This window comes from Aptenodytes forsteri, unplaced genomic scaffold, assembly GCF_000699145.1.
Source record: "Aptenodytes forsteri isolate BGI_AS27 unplaced genomic scaffold, ASM69914v1 Scaffold108, whole genome shotgun sequence".
Taxonomy (NCBI): domain Eukaryota; kingdom Metazoa; phylum Chordata; class Aves; order Sphenisciformes; family Spheniscidae; genus Aptenodytes; species Aptenodytes forsteri.
Genome location: NW_008794448.1, coordinates 3567715 through 3590622, shown reverse-complemented (window position 1 = coordinate 3590622; position 22908 = coordinate 3567715). Strand labels below are relative to the sequence as shown.

At 37.0% G+C, this 22908-nt stretch overlaps 1 protein-coding gene across 2 annotated transcripts in view; it reads left to right on the top strand.

Moving 5' to 3' along the window:
• The window catches only part of PRKD1 (protein kinase D1), a 75064-nt gene extending 53319 nt beyond the window's left edge, over positions 1–21745 (top strand). For both annotated transcript variants that reach the window (XM_009290350.2, XM_019474889.1), the window contains 8 exons: positions 1156–1208; positions 2605–2677; positions 3660–3766; positions 4716–4877; positions 6247–6345; positions 7519–7786; positions 18489–18574; positions 20779–21745. In XM_009290350.2, coding sequence (XP_009288625.1) covers positions 1156–1208; positions 2605–2677; positions 3660–3766; positions 4716–4877; positions 6247–6345; positions 7519–7786; positions 18489–18574; positions 20779–20997 — 1067 coding nt within the window. In that variant the 3' untranslated portion in view covers positions 20998–21745. The remainder of the gene's footprint in view (positions 1–1155; positions 1209–2604; positions 2678–3659; positions 3767–4715; positions 4878–6246; positions 6346–7518; positions 7787–18488; positions 18575–20778) is intronic.
• The last annotated feature ends 1163 nt before the right edge of the window (positions 21746–22908 follow it).

The following is a 22908-nucleotide window of genomic DNA, read 5'->3' as shown; positions in this document are numbered from 1 at the left end:
TTGCGAAAATTAAGGTCATCTGAGACCTTTAGAACAAATTCCTGTGGGGAGTGAGAATGACAGCAACCTTCTGTCTTCTGCTCAAAGTCCAAGACATGTCTTTGTCCATGTTTTTTTTTTCTTTTTTTTCAAGCAGCACAATTTGTTTTGAAAACAAATTGGCAATGATAAAGAAGCCTCTATGTGACTGAAACATTACATTCCAAAAACAGTCTATGCCTAAGGAAAAGACAAGGGAATAAGTCACACAGGGCAGAAGTTACTCATGCTACTTACTGCAAGTAGGAGAGGTGCTGATGGGTAGTAGCGAGTGTCTTCAGTCTGTAATATTGGCTTTATGGCAGAGGACACTGGTTTCAATGAGGCTGAAATCTGTACTAAGAAAATGAAAAGTCAGCATGAACAGGATTCTACGCAGAGGTAGGAGACGGAGGCGGCAATGCTCCAAAGAACCATTCTTTCCTCCCCAAAATGATGTCTTTGTGTAATACAGTTAGCAATAGGCATATTCTCAAGTTTCATTGAACCCCTCAGTAGGTTTGGAGTTCAAAATGCTTATGGCAACATCCTAAGCTCTGAATTTGTAGAGGTTGGATCTGGTATTTGTTGTATTAAAGCGTAAGTGCAAGTTTTTGTTTCCATTATGTGTTTTAATAATGTTTCTTAAGACAGTTGAAATGTGCATTACTTTTAACAGTAAGCAGACCAATTTGAACGTGTATTGGCCTTCATCTGAATAGCATCAAATACATTGTAGGTGACACTATAAACAAAAATTATTATTAAATCCACTAAATAAAAACAGTTTACCCTAGTTGCAGTTATGTTACTTGCATGAGGTATAAAGCCCCAAAATAGAACGCAAAAAAGCAATAATTAGCTTATAAATGGGAATTACGAGATTCCACTATTAAAAAATTAATCATGAAATGTATAATTCTGTTTTTTTCCATACACTGCAAAACTGTTGTTCAAGTCACATATTTGTGGGCTGGTGTAATTTTATATTGACTGGTAGATGAACAAGCTGTCCTAATTGGTCCAATTTCTAGAGCTCTCAGTAGATATTGATGTAATGTAAATGTCATTTCCTATTACTACATGTTTGAAACTAAAAGCACAGCAATCTAAAGTATATTTTACTTTCTTCCCCAGGGGATATATCCATCAGTATTTCTGTGTCAAACTGCCAAGTTCAAGAAAATGTGGTGAGTGTTCTCTGGATGCTGGTGCTAGACGTGCTATGATTAAGCTTGCGAAGTCATTGATCTGTTCTGCAAAGGGGAAGGTTAGAGGAGTTCCCATCAGCCATTTTTCGCTTACTTTGTAGAAATTAACAAACAACTAGCTTTGCTAACTTCTGAGAAAAATCATCTTCATGGCACCTTTTCTTGAGACGCAAGAATTATACATGGGTAATTTCCCTTAACACAGAATTTAACTATGGATCCTTGCAGGATGTTAATTAGCAAAAGGAAAAGCAAGCTGTAGAAGTTATTAGTTCGTGGAATTTGTCAGCTGAACTTCGTAAAGCTAATCACAAGCCTTGATAAATACACCATTTCCTGTCATCGCGAGAGATCAGATATTCTCTGCTGTACGAAGATGAAGTTCTGTCCGAAGGAAGAGTTACATATGTTGTTACACATATGTAGATAAGTCTGGGTTTCTTTTACACTAGAACTGTTAGACACAGGACATGCGGTCAAGGTAAACAGTCACGCGGCTGGTTTTCTGTTTCACGGGCAGAGGAAATAAACAGGACTGCCTGCAGCCGAGTACAGCTTTGGGGCAGCTCTGGTATTTGCCAGAAAAAAATTGCCTGCTAGGGAAGGATGTGTCCATTTGTTTCCTAAGAAAAAGCGAGACAACCTTTATTATCAACTCCTTGGTGTTCTTTTACTCTTCTTCGTATGTGCTGCTGGTTAAATATCATGAAAATGAAACTGAGCTCCAAGATTTGAGGTTTGTTTGAGACTCCCAAATGAATCTGCTAACAGCTTGTGCTTTAGCCTGTGTTTAGGCCCTAAGAACTAGTGAGACATGAGACTCCCTCTCTGGCACGGCTGGAATATTTTACCCATCTCAGAGGACAAACACAAACAGCTAAAGCCCAGAACTGCTGATACTCACAAAGCTTTCTATAAACTAAGAAACCACTTGCATTTCCATGACATGAGCTGACATAGGAACTTTTTCAAGAATATTTTAAATTCGTAGTTTCTCCCTTTTCATAAAACCCAGCAGTAATTCCTAGATCTGGGATCCTGGGACTTCGGGGTAGAATGTTGCTAACAAGACTCTCTTTATTTCCATATGTATGTTCATCTTCAAATTTCACAAAGATAAAGTGTAATGTTCTGCGCTGGGGACTACTTGCCTGGAAGATGGCAGTGGCTGAAACCTATCGAAGGTGCAGCAGCTTTTACAGCAATTGCAGTTAACGTGCCTTTTAAGAAAACTCACATGAATGTTTCTGACAGATGATATATTTTGAAATGTACTATAGTAAATGAATGGTACTTCCCATTAGAAAAAGCAAATGAAATACAAATTTTGTTTCCATATCTCAGGGCTTAATATTTTTTATGTTTATATAAACAGGATATTAGCACTGTATTTCAAATCTTCCCAGATGAGGTGTTGGGATCAGGACAATTTGGAATTGTTTATGGAGGTAAGGCTTTGGTGTGCTGTACAGTCATGCTTAAGATGATAGAAAATTTCTTAATGGTGAAAGTATTGGACTCTGAAACGTTTTGTTAAAGAAATTATGTTTTATATAAGCAGTATTCATTAAACAATGAAACTGTTTTTTGTTGACAAAGTCTTTTTGTAATTTGAAGTTTTCTACCCAGTCATGGGTCACTGTATATTAATAGCTTTATGCTTTCTATAAGCTCTAGTAAAGAAGACCCTGAAGTGCAGAAAACTGTTCTTTTTGAGAACTATAATGGAAGAAGAAAAAAAATTATAATTTCTTCTTCCTACTGTTTTTCTTGGCATGCTTTTGTGAGCTTTTTTCCTTTGTTTTTCAGTAGTTTGGTTGAATTGTTTCTTTTTTTTCATTTTGTTATCCATTTTTCCTCTCTTTTTCCTCCTTTTTTTCAGCAGTTTTTGGGGGTGTGTTTAGGTACAGCTGTTGTTTGAGACCGTGTGAAGTGAGAACTAAACAAGTTTCTCCCTGAAGAATCTCTGTGGGTCTCTGATAAACCTGGGACATGCACTCACATGCCTAAAGGCGATCACCTATTTCATTATTTGCTAGTCTGGAACTACTATCAAAGGACTAAGCCTACAACCTGCCAATTGCAGAGAATGCAGCTTAAGTATATGAACAAGCATACATATATATATATATCTCTCAGAAAGTTAACTTTGCATCTATGTTCTTGAAATGCAGAGCTGGCTTTCTCATATATGTATGTTTCTTACATGTTTAAACAGCTTTGTCAGATGATAATGAGAAAAGTTCTCTTGTCAAAGGGTAGAAAGAAGGGAAATGACAGAAAACTTTTGGTGACTTACGTGACTTAATTTGCTGCAAACCTGCTCTGAGAATTACTTGGTTGTGGTCATTTGTACAATCCAGTGAAAGTGGAACATTTTTCAGAATTAATCATGTTAATTGATAGAGGCCTTTTGTTTTATTAATACAGGAAAACACCGCAAAACAGGAAGAGATGTTGCCATTAAAATAATTGACAAACTAAGGTTTCCAACTAAACAGGAAAGTCAACTTCGTAATGAAGTTGCAATTTTACAGGTATTTTTCTATTCTTTTTTACTGTATTAACTCCATTTATATATTTCTATAAATACCAGATAATATGAGAATTAATTTAATTGATAATCACTACTATTTTTGCTACTTAATCTGCATAAAGAGCCAAGACCAAATGTATTGGCAATGTCACGTTAGGAATTAAAATTTATCCAGTTTTAAGCACCAGGCACAATAAGGAAAATGTGTTTGTTAAACTAATTTGAAGTTCATCCATTCTCCTGTACTGTCCCTAAAAATTTCATGCCTGTTGCCTACAGATTAGGCACACAGTTTATATTATGAAATACTGAAACATTGTCTGGTTTAGGGGTCTGAAGACTTGGTTGTGGTCATTTGTACAATCCAGTGAAAGTGGAACATTTTTCAGAATTAATCATGTTAATTGATAGAGGCCTTTTGTTTTATTAATACAGGAAAACACCGCAAAACAGGAAGAGATGTTGCCATTAAAATAATTGACAAACTAAGGTTTCCAACTAAACAGGAAAGTCAACTTCGTAATGAAGTTGCAATTTTACAGGTATTTTTCTATTCTTTTTTACTGTATTAACTCCATTTATATATTTCTATAAATACCAGATAATATGAGAATTAATTTAATTGATAATCACTACTATTTTTGCTACTTAATCTGCATAAAGAGCCAAGACCAAATGTATTGGCAATGTCACGTTAGGAATTAAAATTTATCCAGTTTTAAGCACCAGGCACAATAAGGAAAATGTGTTTGTTAAACTAATTTGAAGTTCATCCATTCTCCTGTACTGTCCCTAAAAATTTCATGCCTGTTGCCTACAGATTAGGCACACAGTTTATATTATGAAATACTGAAACATTGTCTGGTTTAGGGGGGTCTGAAGACTGGCTGTGTAATGATAAAACCTACTGATCATGTTGGGAAATCTCGTGCGGTATTTATCTTTAATAGAATCTTCATCATCCTGGGGTTGTAAATCTGGAGTGTATGTTTGAGACTCCGGAAAGAGTGTTTGTTGTTATGGAAAAACTCCATGGAGACATGCTGGAGATGATCTTGTCAAGTGAAAAGGGCAGATTGCCAGAGAGAATAACAAAGTTTTTAATTACTCAGGTAAGAAATTAATTATAGACCTAGAAAGAGATTTGAGGTCAATTATTATCACTGTTTCTTATGTTTTGCTTTTGGCATATTTTACTGCTTTGATTAACGAAAGCTCAAATTATAGTATCGGGGTGGTAAGACAGCTTTTGTGTACATTATCTGATAGGTAGTAAACCATTAAGAGGACCTAGAACTAGATACATATGCAGTGCTCTGGCTGCTGGATGGAAGGGCCATCAAGCTAAAGTTTCTCATATGCTTGAAGAATTAAGCACAAGAAGGGGATGCAAAGCACTAACAGCAAACCGTTGAAGACCTACATAAAGAAATTAGAGCCTCTTGAACTTCCTCATGCCTAACCATTGCAGTTCATGCTATGCACTTTTGCGCATCTTTTCTGTGCTGAGATTAGATCTCAGCACTATCTCTGATTAGATGAATCTGGTTTCCTGTATGACTTCTGTTAACAATGTGATCTGGGTTGGGGTTTTTTTTTTGTTCTTCCTGTTGTCATATTATCATATTGCTTCTTTGGCTGCCCATAATACTGGTTTAAATTTAGATACGCTATTGAGCAGTGAGCCACCTCAGAGTCAGAGCAGCCTGTGTTTCAGCAGTCAGGAAGAAGAAAGGAGCAGGAGCAGTGTTACGGTGGAAGTTTATTATTTGGGGTAGAACGTAGCAGGTTCCCTAGTTTTCAGGCTTTCATGGGCCAAACTGCCACCAGCTTCAGAATTTGGTTTCTTGCCTTCCCAGGTTCGTTCGGCCTCCTCGCCATTCCCTGCTCTAATATAGTGGGAAATTCTGCCAGCCCCTGACCAGACACAAGGAATGGAGTTAAAGCCACAGGAATAGGATGGTTACATTACACTCTGTTGCCATGTTCTTGTGTGTGTAACAGAATAAAAATACATGCAAGGCTGCTTATGCTTTCTCTCCTCAAGCAAATGCTTAAATTGGATCACATAATATTTCTGTGAAATTTTTTGAGTCAATTTAGATCTGGAAGGACATTTTGCAAATGTTTCTGCATCCAAAGATTTCATACACAAAAAAGTCCTCTTTTAGACACAACAAAAAAACTTAGAACCCAGTTTTTAAAAAATGTTTAGAATATAAAGTCTTTGGAGAGGGAAAAGCTATATTCAATACAGTGAAACATCAAGAAAACTTGAGGCACAGCAAATAGCAGCTGACATTTTTTTCTCTTTCTTTTTCCACTGTAGACATTCTTGTAAAAGGTACATTCTTGTTGGATTGTTTCTCTCTACACCAGTCCTTGCTTCTCTGATCACTGATATTGTCTGAACAATATAAAATAAATAAAAAAAAAAAATACATTTAAAACTGAATTTCTTTCTGATTTGTTTCTTCACAGATCCTCGTTGCTTTAAGACACCTGCATTTCAAAAATATTGTTCATTGTGACCTCAAACCAGAAAATGTGTTACTGGCATCAGCTGATCCTTTCCCACAGGCGAGTAGAAAATGCCCTTTCTTAAGATAAATTGTTCAAATTAATAACTGTTAGCAATGATTATTTTATGAACAAACAAAAAAGTGATTAGTGACCTGTCTGTACCTTTTCCAGGAACTACACAGAATTTTCAGATATGAAAAAACTGATCATCTATTCAAAAAACTTTCCAAAGATGACATGTTTGAAAATCCTTGCCTTCTGTCATTTACCTAAAATATTCAACTAGATTTTCAAGTGTGACATAACTACTTGTGTGATTGTTTCTTATTTGCTCACCATTACAGCACAAATTACTTATCTGGTTGATTTGGTCCAGATAAGTGACAATTTGCAAGCAGTCACCAGAAAGACAGTTATTTTTCTGAAAGTTAAGGTAGAGCTCATGAAGAACAAGAGCTGCTTCTTTAATTTTATGAATGTAAATGCCAGGTAGACTGCAGAATATTTAAATATACTTTCTGGCTCATTGTTCTATTTCTCATTAAAAGGTATCAGCTTTTATATCAGCTCCTGTTACCTTTGATCTGCAGAGTTCAGCTATAATCTCCTCCAACTGCCCATATTCAAAAGGAGCACTATTGATAATTTGTAAATAATACCAATATCAATAATTGGAAAGGAAGGATCTGTACTGAGGCGTTAAGTGAGAATTTTTAAGCAGCTAAATCTGTCCCTCTGAAGAAATCAGACAAGGAAGTTTGCAGAGAGGCAGAGTGTAACTAGGTCCACAATAAAATAAAAGTGGAATTTCAAGAACTAAATTTTGTCAACTTGCTTGATTTAGGAGAAAGCCATAGGTGAAACAATTTTTCTGTTTGCCATGTTTTTATGTTATGAATGAGTAAGTATTACTTTGTATTACTACTTTCACCAGGAGCCTGAGCTTAGGCCCATCCAAAACTGTATTTCTTTCATTCTAAGCTGTCCTGTGTTACTGCTTTTACCGTGGTTTATTCATGAAGTGAAGGAATAGAGGAGGTGCAATGGACTGGTAACCTGGTCTAATGTCTCGGTGGAATAAGGGTATTCCTCTCAAAGAGGAGTTTAAAAAAAAGTATCCTTGAAGGAACAGTAGAGATGCATCTTGCAACTAAACCACGATAAAAGTTCCTCAACTATGTATTTGATAATAAAAGTGTCTGTCTTACTATAGCATTTTTCTTTAAACAGGTAAAACTTTGTGATTTTGGCTTTGCCCGAATCATTGGAGAGAAATCATTTAGGCGTTCAGTTGTGGGAACGCCAGCCTACCTTGCTCCAGAAGTGCTGAGAAACAAAGGCTATAACAGATCTCTGGATATGTGGTCTGTGGGTGTCATCATTTATGTAAGCCTCAGTGGTACCTTTCCATTCAATGAAGATGAAGACATACATGACCAAATCCAGAATGCTGCTTTCATGTATCCACCTAATCCATGGAAAGAAATTTCTCATGAAGGTAAATCTGTTTGTGGCTTTTTATATAAATGCTAAAAAAGAATAGTTGTATTTTGCTTTTATATTTTTTTCCCCTGTACATACCAGTGAAAAAAAAAGATTTAAAAGTTCAAGGTACAATAATGTACCATAATGTAAAGTCTCTGTTTTGCGCTATCAGCTGCTTTAGACATTTCCCGCAGAGCATGTATAGACTGCATGTGGCGTAATCCTCTAGCGTGGGATGTCTCCAGAAGGTGTTGAAGGAGGCACATAGCCACCTACAGATTGGGTCGCTGTAGAATCTTTTGGGGAACCTCAGCTGCTGGAACTGGTGTTGCTTATATTTACTTCTGTACCTCTTCTTTCAGCTCTAGTGCCTCGGCAGTCTTTTTCTCATTCTACTTGTGCCAGTAATTTAGTTTGCGTTCAGTAGGATGGTGTACCCTGATAGTCTTTCTGTGGAGAGGATAAAAAAGATACTGAACAATTCCAAGCAGGTGAGGTTTCAAGAGCAATGTGAGAAAGTGTCATAGAAGAGACTTTTGGCAGTGAGGGGGAAGGCTTGGAGATAGCCAACGGGACTTTTGAAACTAGAGTTCTGGTCAATGGCATCAAAGACTTTTGATAGTAAAAGAACAATGTGAATAATTCGCTATGAACATCTTTAAGGAAGGTGAATGAATTCTATTAAAGATGTGTCTAAACACAATTAAGTAGGGCATTTAACAAAAATATCAGTTCTAGTTTCACCAACATTTCTTGTACATAACAAACATTTTCAGGCAACTTGATTTGCTGTGGGTTTTATTTTATTTATTTTATTTTATTTTCTCGTTGTCTTTACATCCTTAACTTTTTGCAAGGGTGCTTCATAAGTCTTAAAGCAAAGGAAACAAAAACATCAGATTCTTATATTTTCTGAATTGTAATATGTACCAAATTGAATTAAAGTATTAGAAATTACAATTTCTGTTATTTACAATACAGTTTTTCTGAGTTTCAGGTGACCTGTTTAACTTACATGTTAATGGTAAGCATAACTACTGCTTACTATAATATATATTATAGCCATGTGAAACTCTCAGCTGAAAAATTATTTGAGAGCATTGTCTGTTGTTTTATCTCGGTGGCAGATGAAGTTTGATGAGATCTATGGGAGAAAAAAAAAAAAGAACCTATAAATCTGCACAATTACACACTGAAGTCCTCCTGAACCTCCACACACTTCTGATATGTAAGCTGACAGAATCTGTTGGCAGCAATGCTTTATCTGGCACTAGAGAGAAGCAAACAGCAATCAACACACAAGAGGCTGCAAGAAATTGTCTCCCACAAGTTTCTACTGTGGTAGACAGAAGATCAATTTCTAAATTCAGAGGTGAAGATTCAGTAGAGCACCTACAGAAACCTCACCTACTGGGGTGTTGTCTCTCCTTTCATAGAATCACAGCCTTCATTAAGAGTTAATGGACATCAGGCTGCAAGTATGCAGAAGGGTGGGAAAGAACACACTTTAACAAACTACTAAGTTAAAATCTGCTTATACATTGTGATTTTATTGTATATTTTGAGTTCCTAGCTGATGAGCCACTCTATTGTGCTAAAGGAAAACCTGAAAAAAGTCTGAACGATCCATTATGTTTAACATGGGGAGTTGGAGTTTAGGTCTCTGTCCAAGTATTACTTGATAATGCTGACTTTTAGAGCTCAAAGTTGAACTGAAACTCCAGATTAGCTAGGGGGAATAAAGGAACGGTTTTCTCATGTCAGCTACTCTGGTCCACACTCCTGCACAGGTCACAAGAGGGCAGGTGCATGGACCCTGTACACCTGCTGGCCCCATCCGGTTTCTGTTATCTATGACCATATAGCGTGGTTAAAATGCAAATCTCTACCTGGTGTCCTAACACATCTAATCTGGATTACAATTCTGAACAGTGCCATCATAATTGATGCTATAAATCATTGAATAATTTTGGGGGGAAACACAGATGATTTTAAAGATTTTATGAAGTTGCTTACTCAACATTGCAAATAAAAATGATTTGAAAAGGTACATGTATTTAAATGTGAACTATGATAACATGAAGCTCATCTCAAGCTAAAATACACTGGGCTCATGAATTTTTCTGCACTAAGTGCTATAAATCTACAAAATTCAGACAGAGAATTAGTTTCAATCCCAACAGGTTACATTTGTGCACTTGAAAATCTTCCTTTAGCTTGCCATGGGCTCTTCCAGCTTCCCAAACAGATTAAGCTAATGAATTGGGTATTTGCCTGCCATATCTTTTCCATTATTCTTTTTGCCAATTATTCTTAATCATTGAACATTTTTCAACAGAAGTTTTAACATACATGACTACGATTTTTTTTTTTTTTTTTTAATTTTATAGATTTCTTTTAAAGGCACAGTAGATTTCTTGTTTAACTATTACCTGGATTTTGTATCATAGCAATAATTCTCCCAGGAGGACATTAATTATCATCAACTAGTTCTTCCGCTCAAGCTTGTAAGGGAGTTATATCACAGCGTGGAATGTGATGCTGCTGCAGAATCCGGCAAGGTCTTTGTAAATAAACATTGATTAACCTATCTCTTTCAAGCTGGTATGATTGAAATTGCTGTTTGTCTTGAAGGATCTACACAGATATTTTCTTGCAAGAAGCATTATTCTTTGTTTTAAAATTAAAACAAAATTATTTCAGTTATGTTTTTACTCATAAGAAAGAAAAAATGTTGAAGATCCAGTAGTTAGTCCAATTTATTTATTGACATTTAAAAACTTGTGCCAATATTTCTGAGAACTTTAACACATAATAAACAACCACAGTCTTCACAGAAGCCTTCAACCAAAATTTTGCTGCGCTGCTATAGCATTAAAAAATTGAAACCAATATTGATTAGACAAGTATCATTGTAGCAGATAAAAGAAATGCAAAATAAATATTATCTTTAATGCAGGTAAGAAAGATCTTTTTAAAGTGTTATGGTGTGCGAATTTGAAAAATAGGAGCCATTTGTCCAGAAGTTACCATAAGTAAAACTAATGTAAATATTCTTCTTTTTCTCCATTACTGCATTCTTCTCATACGTCCAACAGACAGTGCTGGGTCCAAGCACTCTGTAACAATGGATTCTATGAATTGTACATTATAGCTAGATTTTAAAAGTGATAACTTCATCTAGAGACTATATGTAATATGCCTCAGTAACAGCAGGCAGAAACTGAGAATTCAATGAACTTAGAATAGCTCTGCTACCATCTAAAAGAATTAATATTAACTCTGATTTATGCATGCCAATGAAAATGCTCAGGTTCTCCTACCATATAAAATGCTATGTGCATGACTTTCTTCTTTTTTTACTGCTGAAATATGTCAGTACTGGTTGCTATGAATGTTCATAATATGATAATCTTAGAAACTTTGTTGTAGAACAGTGAGTAATAGTAGAACGAATTATATATCAATTTGAGCTAAAAAAAAAAAAAAGTTTATTCAAACCTATTGCTGTCTATATCAACAATCCTGCTTGATGCCCAAAGCAAGTGATGGCAGATAAGACAGACACCCTAAAACAATGGAGGGGGGTGGGGTTACTCACAACTGTACCAGGTTAGGATCACGAACATACACAGCTGATACACCTGAGCTAGCTGCTGCTTAAACTGCAATAACTCATTGCTTGAAATTCAGTGTATGTACTTTTAGTGGAACCATATATGTTTCAAAAGTTGTGGGGGTTTTACCTTGTTATGCAATTTTCAGTTTAGATTAAGGGAAGTGATCATCAACCAAGTGTATTGCCAGTGCCTGTGAAACAATGGTTTTATTAAAGAGCATATAATTTGTCACAGAGTGGCTAATGAAAGCAGCGTTAGGAATTTTTGCATGCCTATTGCAAAAATCGACACTGAGGAGAGCAGAACAGCACTCAAACCTTTTGTTTCTTGCTTATGACTATTATTCTGTCTTGGAGAGCCAAACTGGATGTAAAACTTACTGCAACTGTAGTTATTTCAGCACTCTTTTCAGACCATTATTCATCTAAAAAGTTTAAGAATAGCTAAACTTGGGTATCGCCATGTTTACTTCTATTTTTATTGTAATCAGAGAGGAATTAAAAGCTCAGATACTTTACTTTTTAGCAAAATCACATATTCCTTTGCATTTAATGGATAGAGCACAAATTAGAGTGAATGATGCTGTGTTTATCACCGTTTTGGTTTTAGTGCTCAGTAGATGCTTTTTCTGATATTGCCAAGCAACAGCATGTTAATTTGGGAGCTGGAATGCAGAGGGTAGCAAAACTTTAAAAGGAAAAAAAAAAAAAGAGATAGGTCATATCTAAACATTGTGTTTGGAAAAGGAACAACAGTGGTAAAGTAGCCTCAATGTTCCCATTCTGTGTTCCTTATTCAATTATTGGTCTTAAGGTAAAATTCAATTGGCTTTTAAAATTCTAAACTGCACTAATAATGAGGCAATAGATTTGTAAAAACACATGACCCATAACAGTTTAAACTGCATGATTATATAAAAAATACACTTAGAGTCTGGCAGGTTCAGAGCAAAAAACATATGGGAAGAAATTATGTTTTGGAGGAAAAGTGTGTCATGAATGAAATAGTGTGGTCTGTGTTAGTTTATTTTCTTGAGAATTACTTTTTCTGTAGCATTTCCTAGCAATTTTTAAAATAGAAAACTACAGTCAATCACAAGCCAAGAAAGAAGGCAGAATCCATTCGAGGATAATATTTTTGAGTGTCTAATGTCTTTCAGTTGCTATCAACAGTTCTGTCTCCTCTGCCACTCGGGAATGTGGTCTAATCATTGACTATGACTCTTTTCTCTCCATAATGTGTCTGTCTGATGTCATAACATCTGGATTTATCTCATCAACTCTTCCTGCTGAGCAATTCCAGCTTTTTTGTGCAATGCTTTGTCTGTCCTCTTCCCCCATTAAAACTTAATCTAGAAAAACTAAGACCTTTCAATTTTTGTAGCTCTCAGAAATGTATTTTTCCCAACTGATTATCCATTCGGAACATTTCTGTGAGCATCTTTTCCCAAAGCTTAGCCCTCACGCATAAAATCCTTTCTCTAACTTCACCAAACCCAATCGCTTTACATTTTAAGGTTTTTCAGAGATTGTGTATATATATATACACACACACATGCACAATCTCACAGATTCCTCCCTAGGGAATTCTGATTTCCACCCCCACTAAGCGGCTGCATTTTCCCACCTTCTTCCAATAGCTTCTCTCTTTTGAAAGAATACTCCCCAAAAACGGAGTTTGTGTTTGTATGTCTAAATTGAATTGTAAGACGTTACTGTAGAGAGGTAGTTTCTGTGGTAAGCTTTGGGTATCTTGTATAAAACCAGATTTTGTCACAGCCATTCAACATTCCATTGCCCAATCTACTATTTCTGTTCTGTTTTCAATGATTGTCAAGCCAGCTTACATTTCCAAATTCACCGAATTGCTGTATGACAATTTGACCTTAATTCAGGCTTCATTGTGGAATTTTGCTAGATATTAAATACAGAGGAATCTACTTGCAGAATTCTCTCCTATTTCATAGCTTTAAATTTCACATCTGTCAAACGTGGAGCTATTTTCAACAGCATTCCTGTTTGTTTCCAACTTTGACCTTCCAGTCCACCAAATTTGCATCATCTCAAAAGATTTATTTTGGCTTAGCTACAGGTTACTCCCTGAAGGATTTTGACCCTCTGCCTGTTAGTGTATTTTACCTAGTGTGTCTTCACTGTGGTGGCTGTTCTTGTGAACTGCATGGTCCTAAAATGTGCTATGTCAAGCTTTGGGTTATTCATAGCGTGTTTCATTCTGTTGTGGAATTTTCATAAATCATTGTATTCATAATTTTTTTTCATCAGCTACCAACACAGCTATTACTACTAGCCTGATGAGCTATGTGATGGGCACACTGTTGATTAGGTGCTTCGCATTACTTCATATTATTAAATAATTTGTGAAGAAACAATGCAATTTCTTCCATGCATTAAATCTGATCATGGTGTGCCTGTTACACTGCTTTTGAGTCAGAAATAAATACCACAGCTGCCTTCAAGCCAGTATTTATATAGACTTGTTTCAGCATAACGCGAACAGGAACTCTGTTTCACACATTAATGAGAAAGTCACATGAATACGCATTAAGTACGAGGAGGTCAAATGCATGTTACAGCTCAAAGATGCTCTCTACCTCAGTAAATTTTTAACTAGCTGTTTAAACTAAGGTGTTGGCTCTACTTACACGTTTGCTAGGATAGATTAGTATTAGAAAACCTCTCTTGTAGAGGTGCAGCTTGTAATTGCCAAGGATTTCTTGAATCCGTCTCCCTGAAAATAGCAAGCTCTGCCAGCTGAAGATTATTTTTTGCCAAAATAACTGCATGTATACTACAGCATTTGTCAACAAAGCTGTATTGACCAGCAATAGAGAAGGGGTTTATGTGTATGAAAAAATTATGCCACTAATCAACAGAGCTATACTCAGAAGAATCCAGGGCCTAGGAAGTCCTAAGTTTTACATTAATGGCAGCAGCTTAAATTTTTGCTAGTGATGGCTGTAGGAGTAGCTAATATTATGGGTATACTCTAAAAATTCTGGACCCAAGTATAAATTTATTGCTAATTCAGCACTGCTTTTCTTGATATCCTTAAGGTGATTTCTTTTTTATAACTTATGTGAAAAGCTAAAGTCTGTATGGTAGGACTAAATGAATGGTAGGTTCATAATAGGGTTTTCGGATATTTCGTAAACTTCTGTGTTGATGTGTGAGTTACATCCTAATTGAGTTAAAGCAGTCATTCCTATGAAAACTGTCATTATTGTGTTAATTTGACACTTAGGGTGAAAATTGTTACTGTGTCTTTACTATAATTATTTGCCATAATAATAAAGTACCATAAGCAGTTTAGAAACATGAACCTCATGACTCTGGAGGTTCTTTCCAGTAAAATGCAACTAAAGAGCAATCTTTCCTAAAATCAAGGGGACATACAGCTTTTTAAAGCTGCATTTGAATCTTCCCGTTGGGGGTTCTGCTGAATGATCACCTATCTAAATGACCCATAGTCATGCTACTGCAGCAGTTGGCTAGTTTATCTCCTTTAGCAAAGTCTCCAGCTCCTGGAACTTGATAAGCTCTCAGCTGGCTACTTACGCTATCCTTAGATCATGGGAAGTAAACAGAAGCCCATAAATGTGTTAGGAAAAGCAATACCATAATCCTCTCAGAGCTTGCATACAGGTTGCTTCCTTGGTGATAACCTGTTGGATTCCTGTAGAAGGTGTGCAGACCATAGGTGGTCTTTCTAACTCTCTGCATTTATTGAATTATTAATTTTACAGAGGAATATTATAAAATTTTATAAAGCTCCTAAAATGTCTGACAGGGATTACTTTAAAACCTGATTAAAAAAAAATAATCAGTCTCTAGTGAAAATTAATAAAATTTAATTTAAAATACAGTGTAGTTGCTCCCCTTTCCTCAAAACTGCTTTATCTTCCTAGACAGAAAATTTAATTTCCTAACATTTGGTGCCCCAATTTGGTCCCATGAATCACACTTGAGTTGTATGTCTAAACTAAATGTTAATACCTTCCAAATTTTTATTTCCAGTGCTTTTAAGCAGTACAACTCAAAAAGTAATCATCAAACTATTAATTATCTATTTTTTTTTAAATTCTGAAATTGAGTCAACATGAATCTTACTGTTTGTCCATCTTATATGAACTGTAGCCAGACCAAATTATGTTAGGTAGTGGCTGGGGGGAGACTATCAGGACAGGATGGTTTTTTGTAAGCTGAAAGAGAGAGAATAACCAGGATCTTTCCTCATTTCCTTTGAGTAGTCCCACAGAACCTATCAGTGTCTGAACCTCTACAATTTAGTTAGCAGCAGTTAAATTCAGAGTTTTCTCATTAACAGACTATTCCAGATCCCTAAGGAAATCCTTTAATCCTTCAGTTCCAGCACTCAGCCTGTCTATATTGAACTCCCTATCTTCTGCTTTCCTTTACACAGCACTGTCCTTTTGTTACCAGTACGTATCGCCTGCATCTTGACTTCTAATACTCAGAACTCTTACGCTTGACAAGTGTTTTTTCTTGGATTGCATGATTTCCTGGTAAAAAATAGCAAATCCTTTTTTGCACTTGAAACTCGAGTTTGATCTCATTCTTCACCTACATTTGAAAACGTACGAAGGGAAATGTTATTACATGTAGTATGTCATTGTCCTGAAGGGAAGAAAAAAAGGAGGCAAAGGGTTCTTCATCCTGTTGTAACTTGGGGGAGGCTGAATAACTATGTATAATTTCATCACTTGTAAGGCTCACGGTCATACCTGCTTCCAGTGGGTTGGACAAAAGATCCATAATAAAGACATTATCAATACTCCATGGCAGGAAGAATATTCAGTAGGTACTTGGCAGTTACATAGGCACATCTTGGGAAACATGCACTTATGTCTCAACCATTAGCTGACTGAATTCAGTTCCCTGGACAATCAACTCTTTCTTCAAGTTCTTGACCTATTTGCCAAACTGAGATTCATAGTGAATGATAAAAAATTATCTCTGAAGATCATATACACCTGAATACCACTGAAGATAATAAATAAATAGGAACCCTATTAAATTCACATTCAGCACTGGCCTATTTATCAAAAGACAGACTGAAGTCTTACTGTAATTCTGCTGAATTTAAGGGTAAGCTGACAGTGTTGCAGAAGATGCTGATGTTTGCCGATACCCAGATTTACTGCAGTGGGTAAGAACTATTCTCCTCTTCCAAGCGTCAGATGGCCACTACTTTTTCCCAGTTTATATCAGAAGTCACTCTATAACTGGTCTGTGGCATATGACTGACTTTCCTGTCTCTTCCTCATAGCTTGGAACTCAAGAACTTCTCTTGCTGATACAGACGAAAAAGATTAACCCTACTGTTCTGGAAAACATGAGTTTTCAGAGTGCTGTCATCTATCAGTAGTGGTCCTATTGGCTATCTACTGGCTTTCTGATCCCACATCTACTTCACAGACATTTTGAGAGGGAACAAAATAAATATGAGTTAGGGAATTTAGCATGAACTGTACTGTACACTAAAAGAGACAGTAGCTAAATATGTTTGTCCACAACAGAAAAAGTAAAATTAGGACCATCTGCTCCAGGAAAAGCATGGCTAAGAACCTCTCGCAATGCTTTGTTTGTCAGAAGTCCTGAGATTTGTTTTATTTCATTCCCACAATGGCTTTGATTTCCAAGTTAATATTCAGCACCAGGAAGTCAGGGGTACTTTAGTAATAGTCCGTTATTGCTAAGAATAGTTTTGTCTGTCAGACTTACTGCATACATGCCATATACATTCCCATTTTCCTGGACATTGTGCTCATTGTGCTCTGCCCCATGGCAGAAACGCTCAGAAAAGTCTAGTTAGCACATGGAGCCTGGAGAGAGGAAGCCTCTGTTAAAAAAGAAAAGCTTGTCCACGTTGCTGCACAAAATGCACCTCAGACATGTACCAGTTTAAAGAATCCTGTCCCATCTCCTGCTCTTAAAACAGACAAGATGATTATTCAGCTCCTTCAATATCTAGCTGGCAACAACGTCCATCTGACATGTTTCAGACCCGGTTCCCCTCGGTGATGCCATTTTTCTGTGTTACTTTGAAGACCATCTTTCCCTGTCACTGGGATATAAACACGGAAATAAAGATGTAAACCAGCATACTTTGCACAAGCCAAGGGAATCTGTGATGAAATGGGAAAGTGGCAGTGATGTTATAATTCCTTGTGATGTCGGTTGTTCTGTAGCAATAAGCTTCCCCCAGAACACATGCCGAACATTTAGCACCACCTAGAACAGAATTTAACCTTTCATGATACCCTCTTTTTTTGTTTGTTTGTTTGGTTGGTTGGTTGGTTTTTAATGGCTTTATTAGATGCATTCAAAGCTCAGCAATGTCATCCCAGAGATTTTTCCAAATGGGTCACTCAGTGCAGTTCCATGCACTGGTCATTGACTCATGGGCTTCTTCCCTTCAGGCACCACAGCACACATATCTATAACTTCAGTGAATCATCAACTCCTTCAAAAACACAGAAATTAAGAAATTTGTAAAGAAACCCTCTTGCCTTTATGAAACACCAGACTGCTGACTAGCAGGTAGAAGCAATGCTCAGTTCAGAAGAGTAGTATTGCAAGACTTAGTGACTTACAAAACCCGATTCTTCCACACAGTGCCTGAAAAGGTGCTGCTATCAGTCATCTAAAAGTGATACTGAGAGTCTCAGAGAAATATATGCTTATATATATATGTTTACTGTGGTTCCTGAAGAATACTGTAGTCCTCACTTACATGAGATTTTTTTCACTTGAGTAGGAACTGAGTGAGAATTATCTTCAGAATTTGCTGCATGCCTTGCAAATGAACACACAGAGGTAGTCAATATACAAGCTAGCAGGCAACTGTTTAGTAAAACAGTTGTAATCCTATTAGGAAGGGTTGCATGGGTACCTTCAGGGACATCAACATTGACTGCAGTTTGTAAAAAGCTGGAGTAAGGAGGGACAACTGTCCTCTTTTCACAACAACCTTATCTGTTTATCTCTCTGTTTGTATGTCCTAGTTGAAACAAATATATTTAAACTGATGTTTTCCAATATTATTTCTTTCTAGCTATTGATCTCATAAATAATTTGTTGCAAGTGAAAATGAGAAAGCGCTACAGTGTGGACAAAACATTAAGCCACCCATGGTTACAGGTATTGCTATGAATTCCATGTTTTTTCCTACGTATTTAGGCTCTACATATATAAAAAGTTTTCATCTTTAAGCACAATAGAATCTAAGCAAATCTACAAACCTGAAGATGTTTTCAGATCCTGAGAACCTCATACTCCTTCACCAATTTACACATATATTCTAATTAATTTTTGAAGTATTAGATTTTAATGCTGAACTCTCATGTTTTCAAAATACACTACAAAAATATTTTATCATCTTGTTTGTCTACTGAGAACATGATAAAAAAAACCCTTTATAGTAATTTGACTTACATTTTTTCATTGCCTGGAGTCTACCCTGATTCACTTCTTATTAAAACTAATCAGTGGTCTGCCGTTTCACAGTCATCAGAAGAACTAGTGAAGTTGTATGCTTTCTGGGAAAATACATTAGCCACCTTCAATTGAAATCTTCAGCTGAAAACTGAAATGTTATGAATTTTTGAGATGCTAGCAGCCACTGTCTTCTGTTCCTCATATGTTATTTTTTATCCTGGCAGCAGCCAAATCACTGCGTGTTGAAAGACCTAAAACAGAATTAGTGCAGCAAGCAGCCAAGGCCTGTCCCACCGCCTCCAGCCAGGGAGCAGGACAGGCTGGGGAAAACCCTAGGCCAGGGCATTGGGCACCTCCATGGGGCGGGGATGGGCCAAGGCCAGGCTGGGACATCAGCTGGTGGGATCTCCCAAGGGATCCACATTTGCGTGTAGGAAAGTAATCATGACACGGGCATGGCACAGATTAGATGCATAATCCACAATCCCAAAGGAATCTTTATCCAAACTGAGAACTGGCTCCTACTCCAGTACCTTATATTTGCAACTGTTTCTCAAAGTAGAGGGTGACCTGCTGGTATAGGAGGAAGAGGAGTGCAACCTCCTACCCCACACCCCGCCTTCCCTAGGGACAGTTCTCCTGGGCTTGCTTTCTTCCTCCCAGATTTCCTGCCACTCTCCAGTCTTTTCCTCCAAGACCGTCCTTCTCCCTGGCAACCATTGCAGAATGCATTTGTCTGAGCCTTTGGGGACCAGACAGGCTAAGGCCTGCAGCAAGGATGCTGGCTGTCTCACATGATGGGACAGAGTCCTTCACCTCTGTACATCCACTTTTATCGCTTGTGCAATAGTGAGTGGAGGTGAACTAAGGTGAGGCAGTACAACACGAGCTCTAGCACCATGGTTGAGATGAGTCCTCTTTCCAGCAGAGCCCAACCTTGTGGCCTAAGGAAGGATAACAGTGGTGCGGGGCAGTGAGACTTAGAGGTGATTTCTGAGAGGATGTCTGTGTAAGAAGTGGGCCAAAAGATGTGAGATACTAAGGATGAAGGCTTTCATGCATTTACAGTGTGTGGGCTTTCTGGTGCTTTGGCTAGGTGACCAGGGTTGTGTCTTAGGTTGAGACAAGGTGAAGGAGAAAAAAGAAAACTGGATACAGGATTGTGAGCAGAGGTTAGTTTGCATGGGGCTAGGATTGGCTTTATTACTGCAGCTTCATCTATGCTTTGGGTGGGAATAAGAAAAGAAATTATTAAACTTGAGATATACTTTAGGCAGACTAGAGGCTGCAGAGCATGATGGTCTAAACAGTGTGAGAACCAAACCAGTTTCCAGCCTTACTCTTGACTGTCGACATGGAGATCCAAAGTACCTTGATGTTTAGATGTATACATCTCTTTGAGCATACCAGTAATTGCCTAAGTTTGGAAAAGCGGATTTTTTTCTAGGCCAAGATGAATTCATATCCTGCACCATTATACTGAGATGGAGCAACTGTCTTGACTAGCTGATATGGATCACTAGGATGTACATGTATGATTTAAAGATGTTTCTTCTTCCTTATTCATCTTGTGACTAGTGCAAGGAATCGTTTTACCACCCATGCCTCATTTAGATGTCATGGAAATCTGTAGGCTATTGATACGTTCTGCAAAACAACCTGTAACATATCCGTACTATGCTTATGACAGAGATTAATAGAATTAATCTATCAAATAATCCTCTAGAAATGAAAGCTATCTCTATAGGCAGATTTTGTATTTATTAATTATAAGATTTTTCCATTCTGGAGCAATAGGGATGCATGACCTTTAGATTGCCGAGTTAACAGCACTTTGCATATTGGTAGTAGAAGGGAACGTAATTTATTTTAGGAATGTTAAAACTAATACTGTTATTCTATTTCAGGACTATCAAACCTGGTTAGATTTAAGGGAACTTGAATGTAAAATGGGGGAACGTTATATCACCCATGAAAGTGATGACTCCCGGTGGGAGCAGTATTCAGGAGAACATGGATTGCAGTATCCAGCACACCTTATCAGTCCAAGTGCTAACCACAATGAAAACACCAAGCTAGAAGAAACAGAAATGAAAGCCCTCAGTGAGCGTGTCAGCATCCTTTAAGTTGCATCCCCTATAATCTGTCAAAACACTGTGGAATTAATAAATACATACGGTCAGGTTTAACGTTTGCCTTGCAGAACTGCCATTATTTTCTGTCAGATGGGAACAAAGCTGTTATGCTGTTACACTGTTGATGTATCTGAGTTGCCAAGACAAATCAACAGAAACATTTTTGTGTGACCAACTGTGTTGTATTCACAAAAGTTCCCAGAAACACTAAACTTGTTATTGTGAATGATTCATGTTGTATTTAATGTATTAAAACCTGTCTCCACGGTGCCTTTGCAAACTAGTGTTTTTCTTACTTGAGCCTCATTTTGGTAAGAGAGAACTTTCCTGTGAAGATCTGGGGGGTTTTTTGTGCATCGTTAGTATTGTAATTGTAAGCAAACTCTTGAAGAGTAGATTATAACTGCTGTTCTGTGAACAACTTCTACCATTTGGTTAAAAGCTTTATTTAGTGTCGGAAAAATAGAAAAAGCAAAAAATAACGAATTCCATAGCACTGTACAGTTTCAAATCAGATAACCTGTGTGTATGTGTTTGTGTGTTTGTGTATATAGATACAGACACAGACACACACACTATAACTTGCTCTTAAGCCTCAATGCCTTAGTAATGTAACAGCATGTCGGTTGTATTTCCCCTTTTCTTAAAATATTCTTCTCTAATATGAATATTCTCTAATATGTACATTCAGAAGCTAAATAACTTGTTGACTTTGTGTATGTTTTCAATAAAAGTCTTGTTAAAATAGGTTCGTTTGATTAGTCTTTCTGTTTAAAAAATCCCTGGAATGGCATCAGAAGTAGGTGGAGTAAATTAGTTCATCATTAAGAAGCCCATGTGGAGCTAGGTAGGAAAATGCTGCCAGCTAACCTGCGTACCTGTAAAACACACTTTGTAAGAACCTACTTGGACTGATTTTATATCATAAGCTCAGTTTTGAAACATGCTGGGGGAGCGGGGAAGTTCAGTACACTGATTTTGTACCAGGGAAATTAATGGGAATCTACTTTTTTGGAGAGATGTGCTGCTTCTGCTTTTCCACTGAGTTCGATTGAACTGACAAGGTAATATGCATCCCTCCCGCCCTCCTTCCCCTGAAAACTTTAAAGATATTAATTTTCATTTCTAACAATTACTTAGTGTTCCAACACTAACCCATTTAGCTTTAACTGTGAGAGAGGTACAGGCTGCACTGTCAAACACGTGCCAGAGTAACCCAGTGACAAGCTGAAAATTATTCTATGCCACAGGCTATCTCTGAAAAAAGCAGTTGATATACAGGTACTGAAGAGAGAGGTTAAAAAAGAAGAGAGACATGGGATGAGAGGCAGAAGTGTGCAATGATAAGAGCTACATACAGTAAACCTCTACTGATCAAATCTTGGCTTTATGTTACAGTCATGAGCTTTTCATCAGATAAATTAATTCTTGCCTTGAAGAAGAGCTTTGTCCAGAGGAAGTTTATGCCAGATGCATAACATGACCAAAGCCAGCAGAATTTTACTTATTTTGCACCTCTACTGGACAGATAGTGTGTACTGTAGAAGAAATGAAGAAAAAGCACCTTTATTCAAACAGAAAAAATATATTTTCTAAAATTAAAAAAAGTATTGTGAAAAATGACTTATAAATCTCTTCTTCCTTCTCCCCACCTCTTTTCCTCTACTCCCGCTGCCAAAAAAGAAATCCTTTACAGGGACTGAAGAGAGAGGTTAAAAAAGAAGAGAGACATGGGATGAGAGGCAGAAGTGTGCAATGATAAGAGCTACATACAGTAAACCTCTACTGATCAAATCTTGGCTTTATGTTACAGTCATGAGCTTTTCATCAGATAAATTAATTCTTGCCTTGAAGAAGAGCTTTGTCCAGAGGAAGTTTATGCCAGATGCATAACATGACCAA